Source organism: Xyrauchen texanus, chromosome 28, assembly GCF_025860055.1.
Source record: "Xyrauchen texanus isolate HMW12.3.18 chromosome 28, RBS_HiC_50CHRs, whole genome shotgun sequence".
Classification (NCBI taxonomy): Eukaryota; Metazoa; Chordata; class Actinopteri; order Cypriniformes; family Catostomidae; genus Xyrauchen; species Xyrauchen texanus.
The window spans coordinates 21,813,891-21,831,628 of NC_068303.1; the positions used below are offsets into that span (position 1 = coordinate 21,813,891).

General features: G+C 37.6%; 1 protein-coding gene across 1 annotated transcript in view; it reads left to right on the forward strand.

Moving 5' to 3' along the window:
* Positions 1 to 17,738, forward strand: part of bach2b (BTB and CNC homology 1, basic leucine zipper transcription factor 2b) — a 144,103-nt gene that overhangs the window by 82,524 nt on the left and 43,841 nt on the right. The window contains exon 3 of the mRNA XM_052096139.1: positions 12,929 to 13,183. Within this exon, the coding sequence (XP_051952099.1) occupies positions 12,929 to 13,183 (255 nt within the window). The remainder of the gene's footprint in view (positions 1 to 12,928; positions 13,184 to 17,738) is intronic.

Genomic DNA, 17,738 nt, shown 5'->3' on the forward strand with positions numbered 1-17,738 from the left:
GACTATAGAAATGTCAATGCCTGAATATTCCCTGATATTTCCATGACTGCACATATTTGTGAATAAAGTATTGATTAATAATCAATAATAGAGTGTAGTGATTGGTTAGAGTGTGTGTGTTGCACACCAATCGTTGTTTTCATTATTGCTTTTATGTCTTTTAATGCACATCCTTGGCATACAAAACTGTTAAGGAGCAATTGGCATCATTTAGGCACGTAGATGATGAGTCAAGCACACTCAGTGCATGCACTTCATGGAAAATGCTAGAAAGATTTCCCTTTGAATGACTGAAGAACCATTTACCTTTATTACAGTAGTCAAGAGTGTTTCATAAGAATCTATAGTTGACTTAATGATTAAGAACAACAACACTTGTCTTCTTGCAAGCACATTGCATGCAAGAAGCTTCAGAGAGGGTTGTTCCCTCACTGCTACTCTATAATCTAAATAAGAAGCTTTAACCTGTGGTTAATTGTTTCAAACATCATGAAGGCATTATTCTCATTTCAGGCCCTTGTCTTTACACATTACCCTCCATAACAAGAGGGAGCTACTAAGATTCTTAACCAATTAGGATAAATGATTCTAGGAGAGCTTTTAAGATCTCACAGCAGAGCATTTGTTGGTAACAATCGAGTCTGTCCTCTGCCATGGAAAAACACTCTATCAAACACTCCTATAAAAGTCCATTATTGTCAGTCAAACCCACTGAGACACAACCATTAAAAGGGCTCCATTAGTGAGTGTGCACTTTTGCTAGTGTATGCATATATGTGTGTGTGGAATAGAAGGATTAGTCATAGAGAGTGATGATTAATACCCAGCAGAGCTGGAAAGTAATGAGCCATTAAGTTTGTTTCAGTGTCAGAGGGCCAAAGGAAATGTACTACTTCATCTGCATATACTAGACTCAGTCAGATCACAATATGCTCAAAAAGCCTGTATGACATTGTGTGTGTACATTTGTCTTTGTGACTCGTAGCTTGTGTTTTTGTGCACACATGTGTACTCTGATTTCACAAGGTAATAATATAGCCAATAATTACCGGTGGAAAGCAAACCTTTCAAACTGTTTGTTTTGTTGACTGGTGTTATTTCACCCAAATATCGTTATGTAGTTCATTTCCAAAAATGGTTGAGTTTAAAGGTGTCATGCTATGTGGATTTTGGAGGAGAATTATCATAAAGTAAACCAAAGGTCTTTAGCACATCATCCGTAATAATGGTAAAATGTGACTTGGTAATGATGCTGCAGTCTGTTATGCTAGTCACGATATTCACTGATACTGACTGCATTAGCATCTTTAAAAAAACAATTAGAGAAGCTTGTTGTCATGGCATCTGAAACGGAGTGAGAAGCTTATTAAAAAAGCAATATGACTTCCCTCAAAAACATTTACTGAAAAAAGTAGCAAGATTTACTATTTCGCATGTTTTTTGCACACAGTTTTTCGAAGTACATTTTAATTGTATAAAATTAAGTTAAATCTATTTAACAACATGCCATAATATTGAGTTATGTTACTAGAATACATTTAGTACATTTTAAATGAACATATTGTTAGAGCATGTCACATTTTGAACTTTCCTTACAAATACGTTTAGTTATGTGAACTTAAGGAAGCTTCCCACAGGTGTGCTTAATTCATGGTTTGTAGTCTATGAGAAAACATAATTTTGCATTATTGGCAATAGAAATAAGTTACAGTGAATGCAGACATGAACATTTGGTGCACAAATATCACTGTGACAATCAACAGATACATTTGTTTACCATGAACGTGTAATTTTGAGTATAAAATGAACTTCAGACTAAACAAAACAATAATTGACCAAACTTAACAGTTAAATTAACCATCATAATTGTGTAAATAAACTTGCAAACAGTAAAACCGTGCTAGCTCATTAATTAATCAATCCCAGTGCATGCTGGGAACACCAGATTTGAAAGTAAAATGTACTTTTATACATTTTACATAATAAATATGACAAGGTTTTCTACTTTAGGAATAATAAATTATGACACATTGTAAAGATTACATTAAATCATATATTATATTATTATATAATATTTACCTATAAGCTAGAGCATTCATTGTTACATGTTGATTGTTGAATATACTTACACATTGTTCTAAACCTTTGTGACTTTCTTCCAATGAACACAAATGGAAACATTTTGAAGAATGTATTATTCAGAGATCATTTTAACCCAGGTGAAGAGTCTTACTGCTCTCTCTCCAGCAGTCAGACACATGACCATGCCCCCATCACCACACTATTCCTTAAAAAAAAGAAATCTTAGATGACAGTGTTGGTTAGTACCATTTATCACGGTTTTCATTTGTGTACCAGGGTTGTGTGTGGAGTAGGGATGCACCAGGCACGAGGTCACATTAGGGTCAGAGTTGCACTAGTCCATCCAGATTGACGGCAGGTCCACCCAATCAAAACTGCAGGAATATAAGAAATAAATAAATGTGTTGCACGCAAAATAGCTCTCATGCAAGATAATCATCATATTCTTGTTTTAAGTATAGTTAGAAAAATTTGTTTTTATTTCAAATAAAATGTTTGATATGATTATAATGAACTGAAATGGGTTGCGGCTCGTTTCTTTATGAGTCGCTCATTTTCTCTGCACTGTACAGCTCTCTACAATCATGCCTGTAAACATACCGCTTACTGCGCTTAGCACCAAGATAATGTTTCCACACTTTGTCTCACTTACTTTATTATTATTATTGTTATTTTACGTGGGAGTGTGGTGGATGTTTCTGTAGATGACATGGCAGGGTATGAAATTAGTGGGTAATTCTGCTCATCATCCACCCGCAACTGTGTGGCAGGCGACCTTTAAAACTTCTCTTAATGACAAATGACAAGAAATTCGGTTAGACACAAATAAGCATTTGAAGAAGGCAAGAAGCACACTTTATCATATTTTAGAAAACAGATGAAAGAGAAGACGTCGATGCACGTCTCTGATTCGTTGTGTGTTTAGAGCGTTATTGCTGCATTGGCGCTCACGTGTGCAACACGAGTGTGTCTTGCAGAACACGCTCATAGGACAAGTTCTCACTATTTCTTCCCTGTTTGTAATCTGGGAACAATTTGCAGGTATAGAGTCATCTATGAGAATGCTGAATATGATCTCAGACCATCTCAGGATGCAACAACATTGGGACGACATACATGTCATAATTCAGTAGCTACAACCTTAGAAATGGTTCTTGAACAAGAAGTTTCTTTTCTGTGCTTGTCTACTCTTTAGCCTCCATTTGAATGTAACATTCCCCAACTCTATCCACCGTATTTCGCAATGCGGAAGTAAGCAGGGGCTGCATTTCCGGCGAATGTGAAAAAGTTCCGCTGTTATTGACCACAGTGTAAATAACTGAAAGCATAATAATACCAGAATTGAATGACATGGGCTGATAAACTATCACACAATCACTGGATGTACTGCAGAATTATGCCAATTGTGCCAATGCCAGATCATTTTCTAAAGTCAGCATTTATAGTAAAAGAGTAAGTAAATCATTCACTTGTAGCTGTGTTGTTGGATTTAAGAGACGGTAATAAAATCTGCTTCTGTCTTTTCCGAGATTGTGACGATGCAGTCTTTCTTGTCTCCATGTAAACTTCCATTCATATGTACCTGCATAACCTCCGATGATGCCTTTATTTGTTTATTTCCAAAGGCGATTTTTCATAAGCCATGCTGAATGTGAGATCTGCTTGTTTGTTTACTACACACCACTAAGAAAGAGAGAATGCTCTTTTTAATAAGTTTATTATTATAGTATAATATAGTTTATTATTTTGCCAAGATGAAACAAGATGCAGTTTTAATGCAAAGAAAGTTGAAGCAGCATTTTCCCAGCAGCTTTCTTCTCTCTGCTGGTTGTGTAAAGTTTATTGAGACTGTCCCGTCAGCGCCTGATTTCATTCATACTGCCTGTGCAACAGTGATAAAACAATGACAAAATGCAATAAACATGCTCAAAACCAATGAGTTTATGAACATCTAAATTAATGATAATAATATGTCGGCATTTATTGCCAGCTTAAGAGCAGCATAGTGTAATATTTTTGTATAGCTTAAATAGTTGGAAGTGGCTTATACCGGAAGTGGCCCACATTCAAGGTTGATAATGGCGACGCTCTAGTTTAACTGAAAATGTGTGTGGATTGTGGAGCTGTTAAATAGAACATCTGATTCACTCGTGTTTTTCACCAGACCTCTTATTTTACATATTTTGCGACATTGTAGCAGCTCCACGAAGCCTAGTAAGGATAACAAAAGTCAAAGTAGAGTTGTCAGATTTTACAGATTCGATCATCTTAACTGACATTGTTCGTTATTTTACAATGGAGTAACGCCTGTTTCCCAAACCAGCACGTAGATTGCTCTTTATAATGTTGAACTTAATGCTTCCTTACGGGAGCTGTCCGGTCCAAAGGTGCTGAACTCTTTGCCAAATATGTCCAGGTGTTGTCTCCTCAAAATTAAAATAATGTGGAAATACTAACAAACATGGAAGTTGTGTGTAAACTTGTCGAAGCGCCAACATTTATTATTTATTACAGAATTCAGTTAAATAAATAATTACGGCTTTGGTAAGATAGGGCTCAGCTTATAGAGATTAATAAAAGTGACGCAAGGACTGTTTGTCCTTTTTATATATAATATAATAAGGGGATCTCACATAGACTATGTTGTTTCTTTGGCTAGAAACTGAACAGAAGCACACAGAATAGGATTAAAATAACAGTACTGAACTACTCATAGACCTTTCTAAACAGAATGAAGGGAATCTCTCATTGCACACTCACTCTAACCTCCTTTGATAAACATATTTTATTTATTTAGGCCTATTTATTTACGTTTTAAACTACAGGGTCACTTTACTCACATATGTCTAAAGAAATCTGTTTAATAAGATAATCTTTCTAATGCTGTCATAGTTACGATTATCAAATAAAGCTAATACAACGTATATACACTATTATGTGTTATGTAAATTTAGATTTATCATTAGACCTATCACGTCACAGGCGCAGACTGTGGAGACTGCTTTTTATGAGCGTAATAATTGTTTAAAAAAAAAACTCAAATGTAATTATGAAACTTTGCGGTAAATGAGTGAATAGTTCTAGCAGGAAGACTCTGGATCCTTACGCTTTTCATTCATTCAGACATCTCATCCAATCACAATACAGCCTCCGCTTTATAAGCCTACACACCTGTCTCTATTGTTCGCATACTTCCATTGTATTATCCCCCTCAACCCCATCTGCATCAGTTTAGGTCCCATCCTGGGCGGGGGTAAACTTCGCTCCCCTGCTGTCATCCTCTCCTGCAGGATCTGACAGTTCAAGAAAGTATTTGAGCACTGAACCGTAGGATGGGGTTTATGCCAAATATTATACGTTTCTCTACATTTGTAATAATTCCAATAATCCAGAGTCTTTTAATTTTGGCAGGCTTTTTATAAAATCCTTCGTAAGAGAGTTCTAAGCCATAAACTAACCAGCTCAGAGGTGAATCACAACATTACAAACTTTGATTGAAGCAAAAATTATTTGAAAATCGGACAATAATAAATTCTACACGTAGAATAACAAATACAGACACTTCGAACAGTTAACCGAATAACGACTATCATGCACATCCGTAGTGTGGAGTTGGTCACAGGTAAGTTGTGTTTCTGTTGACGTAGCAGCATAAGGGGCTTTGTTCTGTCAGAAGTGCTCTTCTCAGCAGCACAGAGTGTGTTTGTGGAGACGGGGGAGAGAGGAGACACATAACAGAGCACATCATATGCTGTCATCCCCCTCAAACCACCATGTCAGCCTTCCTGCAGTGCAGGAACATATTTTACAACTGCCCTACGTTACACACCCATTCTTCACATAACATACACCACTATCAAGACTATTTTGTTGCTGAACCTGATCTTTCAACCAGCTAAAATATTGTCGAGTTTTAATTGGTTTAAATGCGTGGAAACACCCAGATCTGCTTTGTGGGCATAGTGAAGCAGTAAAGAGGGCCTCTCATGGTTTTGTTTATTTTTAGGGTTTGTGGTGAGCTCTCTGAAATGTGAAGCCACTGGTTTTGGCCAGTGCAGTGACTGGAGTGTCCTTAGACATGGACTCCTGCAAGTGCTAATTATAAGGACATTAGGTCAGTGTCCTGTATTTAAGGAAAACGACTGCTTTGTCCACTCCAGGCCAGTGGAAAGCCAGCAAGAGTGAGAAAGAGAATAAAATAGAAGAATGGAAGAAGTGGAAGAGAAGGGTTATAGTTCAAGATAGAATTTAATCACAGAGATGAGAGAGCATGTATCCTTGATCTCTTAAGACCTCTTAGCACTTTTAGAGCCAGTGTTAAAAAAGATTTCAAACTTTGGCTTCTTCCAATAGCTCAAGGGGTAACACCATCCTAAAGGCACATTCATCTCCTACATTGAATGAATTGTGCTAAGTTGTGAAGGATACGGCAGACTACTGCAATCTGATATACTTTACTGTGTCTGTACAGCATCACTCCCCCTTAGCAATCTAGGCAACAGACTGATCCCACTGTATATTCGGTGGCATAGGTTGACATTTTTGCTGCTGAAACTGATCTGAGCTTATTAAAATTTGAATCCTTCAGCTTGCTCTCTGGGGTTATAAATACAATTATTATTATTACTTATTTTTAAACAATTCACAATCGTATTTTATCAAACTACACAATGTTGACTCTTAAGACATTATAGTTACAGTTTTATTTTCTGTTAATGCCTGATCTTCTGTAAAGATGCTTTGAAACGATGTGTGTTGTGAAACGTGCTATTCAAATAAAAATGACTTGACTACCCCCAGTGGCTGAAGCTGGAAGTGTTGAACATATAAGCATGTGTGTATTCTAGTTCAGAATGGCGTCAAAAGTAAGCTGTATTTTTAGTTGTTAATTATATAATACAGTCAACAGGAATGTATATTTTATATGTTGTACCCCTGAACCCAAACCCCAACAATAAACCTTACCGCCAGTTGAGTGAAAATTTTATTTTAGTGCAAAACGCCACCTCCAAATCGTGCTCACTATTGGTTATGTGAATGCAGTTACTACCTGGATTCCACAGGACCAGAGCCTGTGTCAGTGAGGTTGTTTGCACAATTAATTGTTGCAAAAACATTTGATGGGAAATTCCGCTAATCAGTAATTCGACTGAATGGGAGTGATTTCAGGTAACATGAACTTTCAAAAGCATCATGTTGATTTCCCGTAAGATCATGTTGACATGAATCAGCTCTGTAAAATGTTGAAAGTGTGCTTTTATGACAAGGTGCTGTCTATAGGGACCTTAGTCAAAATGTATTCTGACACCTTCAATTTTGCTACTATCATAAATTAATCTTAAACTTATACTGTTGTGTATATATTAAATTGTCATGTTAATCAAATTTAAAAACGGATGAAAAATCTCTCCAGTTTATTGGTATACTGTATAAACACATTCTTTTTACTTGTTACAAATTGTATTACCATGAGAATATAACACAGGATTTAAGGATATAAATATAAATCAAATAATGCACATTAATAAAAAAGCCATTTGGTATAATTATATAAATATGAGCATATTAAATAAAATAACTGAATCCAAAGACTTAGAATGTGTTTTTAGAATTGTATGGATATACAGCTTGATTTTAATTCGTCAAAAACTATATAGACCTTTGTTTAGTACGCTTCTTTGAATGTCAATTATTTGGACTTTAATGTTGCTAGGGTTGTTCCTGTTGACATACATGAAGCAGAAAGTCGACAGCTCTCTTTTCAACTCCTCCCCCAACTGCAACAGGCAAATCTCAAAATCTGCAAATCCCAAATCAATTGGTAGGCGAGGCACAGTTAATGCCGAACACACTTAATCACTTAATATACACTCACTGAGCACTTTATTAGAAACACAGTGCGCTACTTATTTATGTGGTTAACTAATCCACCAATCGTGTGGCAGCAGTGCAATGCATAAAATCATGCAGATATGGGCCAGCAGCTTAAAGAGATAGTTCACCCAAACAATCTCTGATAATTTACTGACCCTCATGCCATCAGATATGTGTTGAATTTACATCCATTTGAATGGATGAATTTACCCGAGGGCTCCAGTGATGCAAGCACGTTGGCATGTTCCTTTGACTCATTGGTTTTGTGTCTGTCTCACGTTAGTTCACGTGCCATCACGCTTATATCACGGGAGTACTCAGGTGATTTTTTTCAAGTTAAAAATATTTGTTAAAGCTTCATAAATGGCCATTTTAGTCCTATGTTCATAATAACCAATGAAGCTATTCTGCATAGCTTAATAATAATATGAAATTGTAATGAGAAAAGTTGGATACACAATACATTGTCACTCTCTCTGGGGGTACTCATGTTTAAAGTGAGGCTCTGGTAGTCTTCCAGCCCCTTGAGCATGCAGAAAAAAGTAGAACGCCAGCGACAGCTGTCGGAAAGACATCACGGAGCTCTGCTTTTGATGTGTGTGGGAGTGTTCTTTGCAAAACCAGTTTGCTGCTATGCTTGACAAGAATGAGAAAGGCCTGCAAAATAAAATATAAAAACGGAACGAAGAGAAACACAGAGAAAGAGTGAGAATCCCTTGCATCCCTCAGCAGTTAATCAGTAACGCGAGCGAGAGTAGTAATTTGTGGTACGTTTGTGTGTATATGCATCATCATTTTCTCTAGCAAAAAATGCACACATTTGAAAATCCCAGCACAGAAAGAAAGCACATTCCAATTCTGAAATAGTGTGTTTGGATACTTATGAAGCTTGCAACCACATCTGGAAACATTATTCATGGAAGACAGGTCATTATCCTCTAAAGGCAGCAATAAAAACATATTTAGATTGAGGAAAAGAAACTAAATGAAAAACAATAATCGGAGTGACCAGTTCAACTGATGCTGTGAATGTTTGGGAATGCACAGTACAACCTTGCCCTAACAGGGGGAAAAACTCAAAAGAACAGTGCCACAACAACTGGTCTTGATCACTTAAACTTGGGTACAGTCCAGAGTCAGTAATGAACTAGAGCACACATCAAAAATGCAAATGAATGTGAAATAAATGGCCTAGATATTTGAATTGTGGGTGCAAGAAATATAGTAATTGCACAAATGCAATGAAGCCACTCTCTACCTATCTCATGGTACCACAGTCTCCTCCCACGCACATGCACATATGTGCACACACACACGGCAGTATAGGATCATCGAACCCACATGCCGTGTGGTTTGATTTTCTGAGAGTGAGAGATAGAGAGAGAGGGAGGTGTCTGGCCCACTGCTTCCAGTCTCTTGGTTGAGGAGTTTCCATTTGCACACAAAGCCATTTCCAATGACCGAGGACAACTTTCAACTGTCAACCTGCCCCTCAGTCAAGGCTCTCAGCTTTTACAGGCTGCTCATTCCGATTGAAGTTGCCTACCTCGGTAACTGCCGCATGCAACCTGACTCAAATGGAGCTAAGCTTTGCAAGTCAACTGCCTGCCTGCATCGTTTGTTTGGAGTGCACAAACTGCCCATTTCTCCCAATCAGGAGTTAAATCAAGATGACAAGGGTAAGAATTTTTAAGCCAGTGTCTCTGTGGGTTAGAGTTTGCCTAAGGTGCAGTCGCTGGAGGTTGTGGGATCAGGGAGGGGTGCTGGCTGCAGAACCATCACCACAGGGAGGCAGACGGAGACAGTCCTGGCTTCAAGAGGAATGGAAACGGCAGTATTTGCTAGGACTGGAGCTCTGTAGGAATTGTTTAGTCATGCACTGATCATTCCGCGAGCAGAAGAAGTTGGCCCCGCACAAATTAAATAGCTTAGTGTGTTGTGGAGAGAGAAAAAAAACACTGGTAGAAAATGAGAGTAGAGATTGTTTCATTTGAAAAACAATGGAAATTTGCCTGAATCAGAGCTTAAGAATTGTCTCTCTTTATTTCTCTCTTATTTTCAGATTCAAGTAGCATTATTTGCATGGTAAAAAAAAAAGGAGCTTTACACTGCCAAAGCATTAGTAATTATAATAATAACTTAATAGGAAGACAAACGATGGATGGATGGATGGATGGATGGATGGAAAGAAAAGAAAAGAAAGAGAAAGAAAGAAAGAAAGAAAGAATTGGATTGAGTTTTGAGAGTTCTTCTTTCCAAAGAATTTCTCTCTTACCTCTCTAAACATATTGTTTAGGTGGATTAGAAAGTGTGCCTCATGAAGCCTTTAAATAGAGTCGGAAATATTGTAATTGCGAGTTTTGAGCACATGAATGGCCAAACAAATGTGTTTTTCTTACTGTGAAACTCAGAATTCTAGATGATATCCAAGCTGCCGGGTTTTGAAGTTGGCAGGTGCGTATCGGCATGAAATATGATGGAAAGCAATGATTTAGCGAAATTATCAGTGATGATTTACTGAAAACGAAAAGTGAAAAGCTTAGTGAAAGCTTTTTTCCATTGTTAATTGTTTATTTGTTTTAGTTTGGCTTCCCTATTTTTTATTTATTCTTTTCAGACTGAAATGCATGAAATGTCATTATAACCTTGTTATAAAGCAGCATAAGTCTCAAACTCTTTCCTTCTTTAGAAGCCAAAGAAAGTTTCTCTTTAAGAAAAAAGGATTTGCATGGCCTGGTGAGAGTTCAGATAATATATGCACACCTTGCCAATACTGCAAAAAACAAAACATATTCTTACGAAGATCTGAAGGTTGTGCTTTCAAATCGGTATGCTGAGCTCTACTCCTGACTCAGTTGTCATCATATTCAATCTGCACTTATTCAAATCAGCAGGGCTGAATGCTAACTGAGGTTAGTGATATTCACTTGGCAGCCAAAATGCAGTCCAACCGCATTCTCCAAAGAGAATCCCGCTCCCAGTCAGCCCTTACTGATGAGATTAAAATCGTCTCAAGTCATTGTGGGGTCTGATTGTCAAAGAGTCTTGATAGAGGACCTGGGGTATGGGGGCAGGACATGTTTGTGTACAAAGAGTTGATTCAGAATGGCAGAGACACTTAAGCTAAGTCTCTAATCACTCATGCACAGGGTTAATCATTTTGATGGGTGAAATAGGGGGTTAAAAAAAAAAAGCAATGTCTGTGGAATTATCTCCAGAGATTCATACTGAGGCTCAAGGTAATCTCTGTGACTGTATGTCTGAAGATCGCATGCACCAGCATCTCTCCGTGTACCTCCTACATAAGAACCAATAGCAGAGACCCTACTGTTTTGACTGCTAAATTATCCTTGCAAGCTTGCATGATGTGCAGCTAATCTACCGCTGAGTGTGTGCATAGGATCATTGTTTAAAGTGTGAATCTGCACCTGCTTACATGGGGGTGTATGTTAAATGAGGGAGTGTGAATGCTGCAATGGCGGTTGATCACCACGTGGATTGTGTAGGAGGGTTTAGGGCTTTGTTTTTGTTTTGTTGCTTTGCTGGAGTTTGTCTGTGGTTGTGTGTTTACTTGCTGTGGGTGAGATCTTTGCGGAGGTGGTCGTGGTCAGATTGCTGAACTTAGCTTAACAGGTTCAGGTGCATTGTGTGCACATGTGTGTTTGTAAAGGGATAAATCAACCAAAAATTCAAATTATGTCTTTATTTGTTTACCTTTATGTCATTCCAAACCCATGAATTTCTTTCTTCTGTGGAACACAAAATTAAATCAGTGATTGTAACATTCTTTAAAATGTTTTATTCTGTGTTCCACAAAAGAAAGAAAGTAATATGGGTTTGGAACAAAATTTTTGGGTGAATTACTCCTTTAAAGTCTCTATAAACTGGCTTGATGAGGGCAGTTTTCTTTCATATGTTGTATTTCCTATTGAAAAAGGAAGTTGAGTGGGACATATCAAAGGGCTCATCCCTTTTCTTAAAAAAATATAGCCTATAGTCTTTAGTTACATTACAGCCAAGAACCATCATTTGCTACTTGTTTTTCAGTTTTAGATTGTATAAGGGGGAGGGACATTTCTAGAGAGCATTTGATTGGACAAAAATCTGTGTTGTGCACCATGAGTCATCAATATTTTTGGTCCATATTACAGAAAGTGAAACACTGGAATTAATGTAGTAGTTTACACAAAAATGAAAATGATTATCAACGTGCCATCCCAGATGATTTTCTTTTTCTGCTGAAGACAAACTAAGATTTTTAGAAGAATATCTCAGCCTGTAGGTCCATACAATGCAAGTGAATGGTGACCAGAACTTTAAAGCTCCAAAAAGCGTATAAATGTAGCATATAAGTAATTCATACGACTCCATTGGTTAAATCCATATCTTCAGAAGCGATATGATAAGTGTGGGTGAGAACAATTTAAGTCCTTTTTTAGTATGAAATCTCCTCCCTACCCAGTAGGTAGCATTATGCATGAAGAATGCGAATCACCAAAAACAAAAGAAGAACAACTCACAGGAGAGGAGAGAGTGAAAGTAGACTTTTATGGTAAAAAAAGGACTTTACTATCATATGGAGTCATATGGATTAGCTTTATGCTGCCTTTGTTGTTTTTGGACCTTCAAAAGTTCTGATCATCATTCACTTGCTTTGAATGGACCAACAGAGCGCAAATATTTTTCTAAAAACCTTTTTTGTGTACATAGCTGGTATGGCATGAGGGTGAGTAAACTAAGAAATAATTGTAATTTTTGGGTGAACTATACCTTTAAATGTGTATCTCCACTAAAAGTGACTTTTTTTTCAACGTTTAGGAATACACTAAAATATAGATGGCCTCAAAGCAAACACACATGGACTTAAAGCCACAAACCTTTTCGTTTTTATTGGGTCTTTAATATTAGTGACACACCGTTGTCATCTCTATGACACATGTTGACCCCATTATTTCTGTCTCTTTCTGTACAGGGTGCAAGCGGTATGTCCGTGGATGATAAGTCTGAAGCTCCCATGTATGTGTATGAGTCGACGGTGCACTGTACCAACATCCTACTGGGTCTGAATGAGCAGCGGAAGCAGGGCCTGCTCTGTGATGTGACCGTGCTGGTGGAGGGAAAGGAGTTCCGCGCACATAGGGCGGTCCTAGCAGCCTGCAGCGAGTACTTCCTACAGGGCTTTGCCACACAAAGTGACAATGAACTGATTCTCAGCATGCCAAACGAGGTATGGATGCTAACATACAAACACATGTACATGTGAAAATACAGAAAGAGCATACATAAACATGCACAAGAACTTCACAGAACTTCTTCAGTATGCCTGATATCAACATGTGTAGTAATTGATGTACAGTAGGACCAGAGACCCCTACCCTCAAAATCCGAACAGTGGTCCAAAGAGACTACAAGTAGGTGATATGCCTTGCTTATCCACCAGGTGTAAACGGGGCCTAAATGAACACTGTCGCTGACTCGCTGCACAGAATTCCTTGTGCAGTTTTTCATGTTTTTGTTGTTTCAAAATACCAGCAAAATTCTGCTGTTCGTCACTGATTTTGACTCTGCTATATACACCGATCAGCCACAACATTAGAACTACCTACCGAATATTGTGTAGGTCCCCCTCGTGCCACCAAAACAGCGCCAACCCGCATCTCAGAATAGCATTCTGAGATTATATTCTTCTCACCACAATTGTACAGAGTAGTTATCTGAGTTCCAATAGACTTTGTCAGTTCGAACCAGTCTGGCCATTCTCTGTTGACCTCTCTCATCATCAAGGTATTTCCATCAACAGAACTGCTGCTCACTGGATGTTTTTTGTTTTCGGCACCATTTGGAGTAAATTCTAGAGACTGTTGTGTGTGAAAATCCCAGGAGATAAGCAGTTAAAGAAATACTCAAACCAGCCCATCTGGTACCAACAATCATGCCACAGTCCAAATCACTGAGATCACATTTTCCCCATTCTGATGGTTGATTTGAACATTAACTGAAGCTCCTGACCCGTATTTGCATATATACACTGCACTGCTGCCACACGATTGGCTGAAAAATTAATCGCATGGATGATTGTTTGTACCAGATGGGCTGGTTTGAGTATTTCTGTAACTGCTGATCTCCTGGGATTTTCACACAACAGTCTCTAGTTTAGATTTTTTGTATCTTTGTCTCTGCAGTTCATTAGATTTCTCAAAAGCAAAGCATTAGCATAATAGACCGATGCATTTATCATAAGTTCCATTACATAACTCTACTTGTGTGATTTTAATAGGACATCACTTGATTAATTTCCTTAATTTAGCCTAAAGTAGCTACTTAGTGTATTAATGACATTTGCAGACATTTAAAGTTTGTGTCAACTGTTTAAGAATACTGTAGCTAAAAGGTTACAAGTATTTACACATAAAACAAAAACACAAAGAGGCAGAAGGTTTCAACAATGCTAATGTTTGCAAGCTAGCGTGAGTCGACATTAGGTGCAGCCCCAATCGCACACTTCTGCACTATGCTACGCCATTTTGTAGCATTAGTAGTGCGAGTAGTATATTTACACTGAAAATGTAACAAAAACAAGTGTACTATGATGTACCCAGATAAAGTACTTCTTCAACTGAAAAAACAAAGTGTGAAATTTTGGACACTTTATGCCCTCAACAGTCACGACTTGGCCTGACAAAACAATTGTATTTAATGGTGAATGTGGTAACTAGCGAAACTTTTGAGTTGAATGCAAATTTGAGTTGAATGCTTTACCATCACCCCGCACTGTGTGAATTTTTTTGTTATTTAAGATATAAGTGTTGGACTGAGGTTGGCTAACATGCTAAAGCATGCGGCAATGCATCGCCTGCATTTGAAATGTCACTTCAATCAGCTGAAAAACAACATATGATTCTGCATAGTAAAAAAAATTTAGTGTTTCATTTTAGACAATACAACTTTTTTTAAATTCATACACAACATGGCTGTGCATTGTGTATATTTTAGGTGCGTAGTAGTGTGTCAAAAGTTATTAAATATTGCTAGCAAACAATCCACTCATGAGCTATTGGCACTTCTAAAAAGAAAGTAAAATGTTAAAGATTTCACACCCTAATACTGTGATAGTAAGGTTAAATTAAACACTTATTTCTGAAAAGTCTGTAGTGACAAACATTATGCTAGAAAGCAAACTTGCTAGCGTTTGCAACCCACATGCCTGTCGTGACAGATGTGTTCATTTTTCAGATTGCTAGTTAATGGCACATTGCATATTGTACCTTTAGGTATGTTATAGTTAAATGATTGCTGATTTCATGAGTTTTAATTGAATGCGACAATTAAAACTGTGGCTGAAGGGCATGCTGTGATTTGTCAGTTGGCATACACAAAAATGCGAACGCACACACACATCTGCTTTCGGAGCTCTGGTGTGATTGAGTTTTCCACAGAGGTGTTTATGTCACATATGAACACTCCCAGTCATGTATTCACACCACACTCATGGGGGTCATGTGAATACAGATGCAAAAGCTCAGAAGTGGGACACTTGTTACTAGGGGGATGTAGTTTAAGGTGGGCTATGACCATAATAGTGTTGAGAAGTACACATATGTATTATCTATAATAATGCTGTTTTGATTGAGATATTGAGAAATGTTTGAGAAATGTTGAGAGGTTTTGCTTTGCATGAATGCCATCTAATATGCCTCAGAAGTAAGCAGCTCTAGAGACTTCTAAATACAAAATGGAATGCTTCTTTCATTCACTTCTTGCCTCCCTCATTTATTATTCATCAGTTTCTCACTCTGTCGCTTAGGTGTGAGTGTGAACGAGGGCGGGATTGCATCTTTCTAGGATTTAAAAAAGAAAAACATTTCAGTGCCTGTCTTCACTTCTGCTGTGTGAGGAAATGTGTTACTGTCTCTTACTATTTATACTGGTGAATGTCATAAAAATGCTATTAAAGATCTATGTTGTTTTTAAATTATTAAAAAATGCCATTTTCATAAGATCATTTATCATCAACAGAGCAATGTAATATATGGGAAAATTATGAGCATTATATATTGTGCACACATAATAGTTCCTTTTTGTTACAGTGCCTTTGTATTGTGATGAATGGAATGGAAATTTTCTCATCACTGAATCACTCTCATGTTGTTCCAAACCCACGTGACTTACTTTCAACAGTGGGACACAAAAGGAGATGTTAGACATGTTGAAGAAAGAATTGCCATTGGCTAGTAAATGTTTGTCTTCATTTGCCAGACAATATATAAAGCCTGGTTTACAATGGCGAATTCTCAGGGCCAGCATGGCATTCTCTGCTGGCCTAACATGCCAAATAAATACATATTTTTCATTCTTTCATTCTCAGTCACCCTTTTGCCTATGTATATTTAATCACTTTCCACTCTTAATTAATCTACAAACAAATAGAGAAAAAGTTTATGCAGTCAGAATTTATTCCTTGATGCTTACAAGCAAAGTGTCATCTGTTTCACAAATCGCATGCCCAAAGCCATGCTCCTTAGCCGAAGCAACACTTTTTTTGCAGTTTATTTTTTTGCAGTTTGAGCTCCACCCCCTCGGGCCTTCAGAATTTCCACAGAATTCCTCAACATTGCAAATGAATAAGCAGCTAAAGTCAGATAGTCCGATTTTTCAGCCAATCAGATTGATTTATTTGTTCTTGGTGGGTGTGATCTTTAGGATATGTCCCGGTCGACGCCTTCTAGCTGGTCTTGAGTGACGTAAACACACTTTAAGTGATGTACGTAATTTGAAAGTGAAGAGCGCGAGATCGTCATCACTGGCGCTATCGCTAGTGGATGGACTGATTTTCACTTCAAGTAAATTGGTATGTGCTTTTTGCATTGTTATAGCAACATCAGGAGTTTTCTACATTTAAATTATGCTGCTTGAGCATTCAGTGACGGATCAAGTTTTGAAAAGTAGTGCTGCGTTCCATTCAACTTGGAAAGTCAGATTTTACAACTTCATACTAAGAAAAAATGCAATGGAATGCATCTTGAAGTCAGAATTACAACTTATTAGGCTTGTGAAGAAATTCTCAACCCGATTTTGCTGAGATGCAGGGGCATGATGTCACACAAACATGTCGACACTCAGGGAGATATACAAAGTAAGTGATGAACATTCACTTTATCATATAATATTGATAAATTAGTTTGTTTCCACATTTCATGATATTAAAGCTTGTTTTCAAAGTATCTCAACACTCCAATCTCATATAGGTCACGAGTGTATTAACATCCCTCACAATCCACTCTGACCAGCAGAAAGGAGACTTATTAATACAGAATTTTGGGTTCAGCCATATGCTCGAGGCAACATTTAAATAAATGTCTGAATTAAACACTCTGGACACTTTTGTTCAAACTGAGTGTAAATGCGAGATAACGGGGTGTAACTTAAATTCTCCGATTAGTTTGATAGAAAGGCTTTGCAATGGCGAAATAAGGGCAAGACTTTCCTGTTTAATACAGAACCAGGGAGGGGCTCTCTCAGGTGGAAGCGGCCAATGAGCCAAATGTCTGAGACCGAATACATAATAATAAAACAAAATCTTGGGTAGGCCTAGCACACCTCTGTCAATTGGCCTATGCAACTTACTGAAATGTAATCTGGGACGTTTACCATTCCAAATGACTATGCTATCAAATTGCTTGAGATAAGAGAGGGGACATCTATAGGGAGAGACTGTAGCAGGTAGATTAATTTTGGAATCCAATTCATTTTAATAACATTTACCTTCCCAATCATAGAAAAAT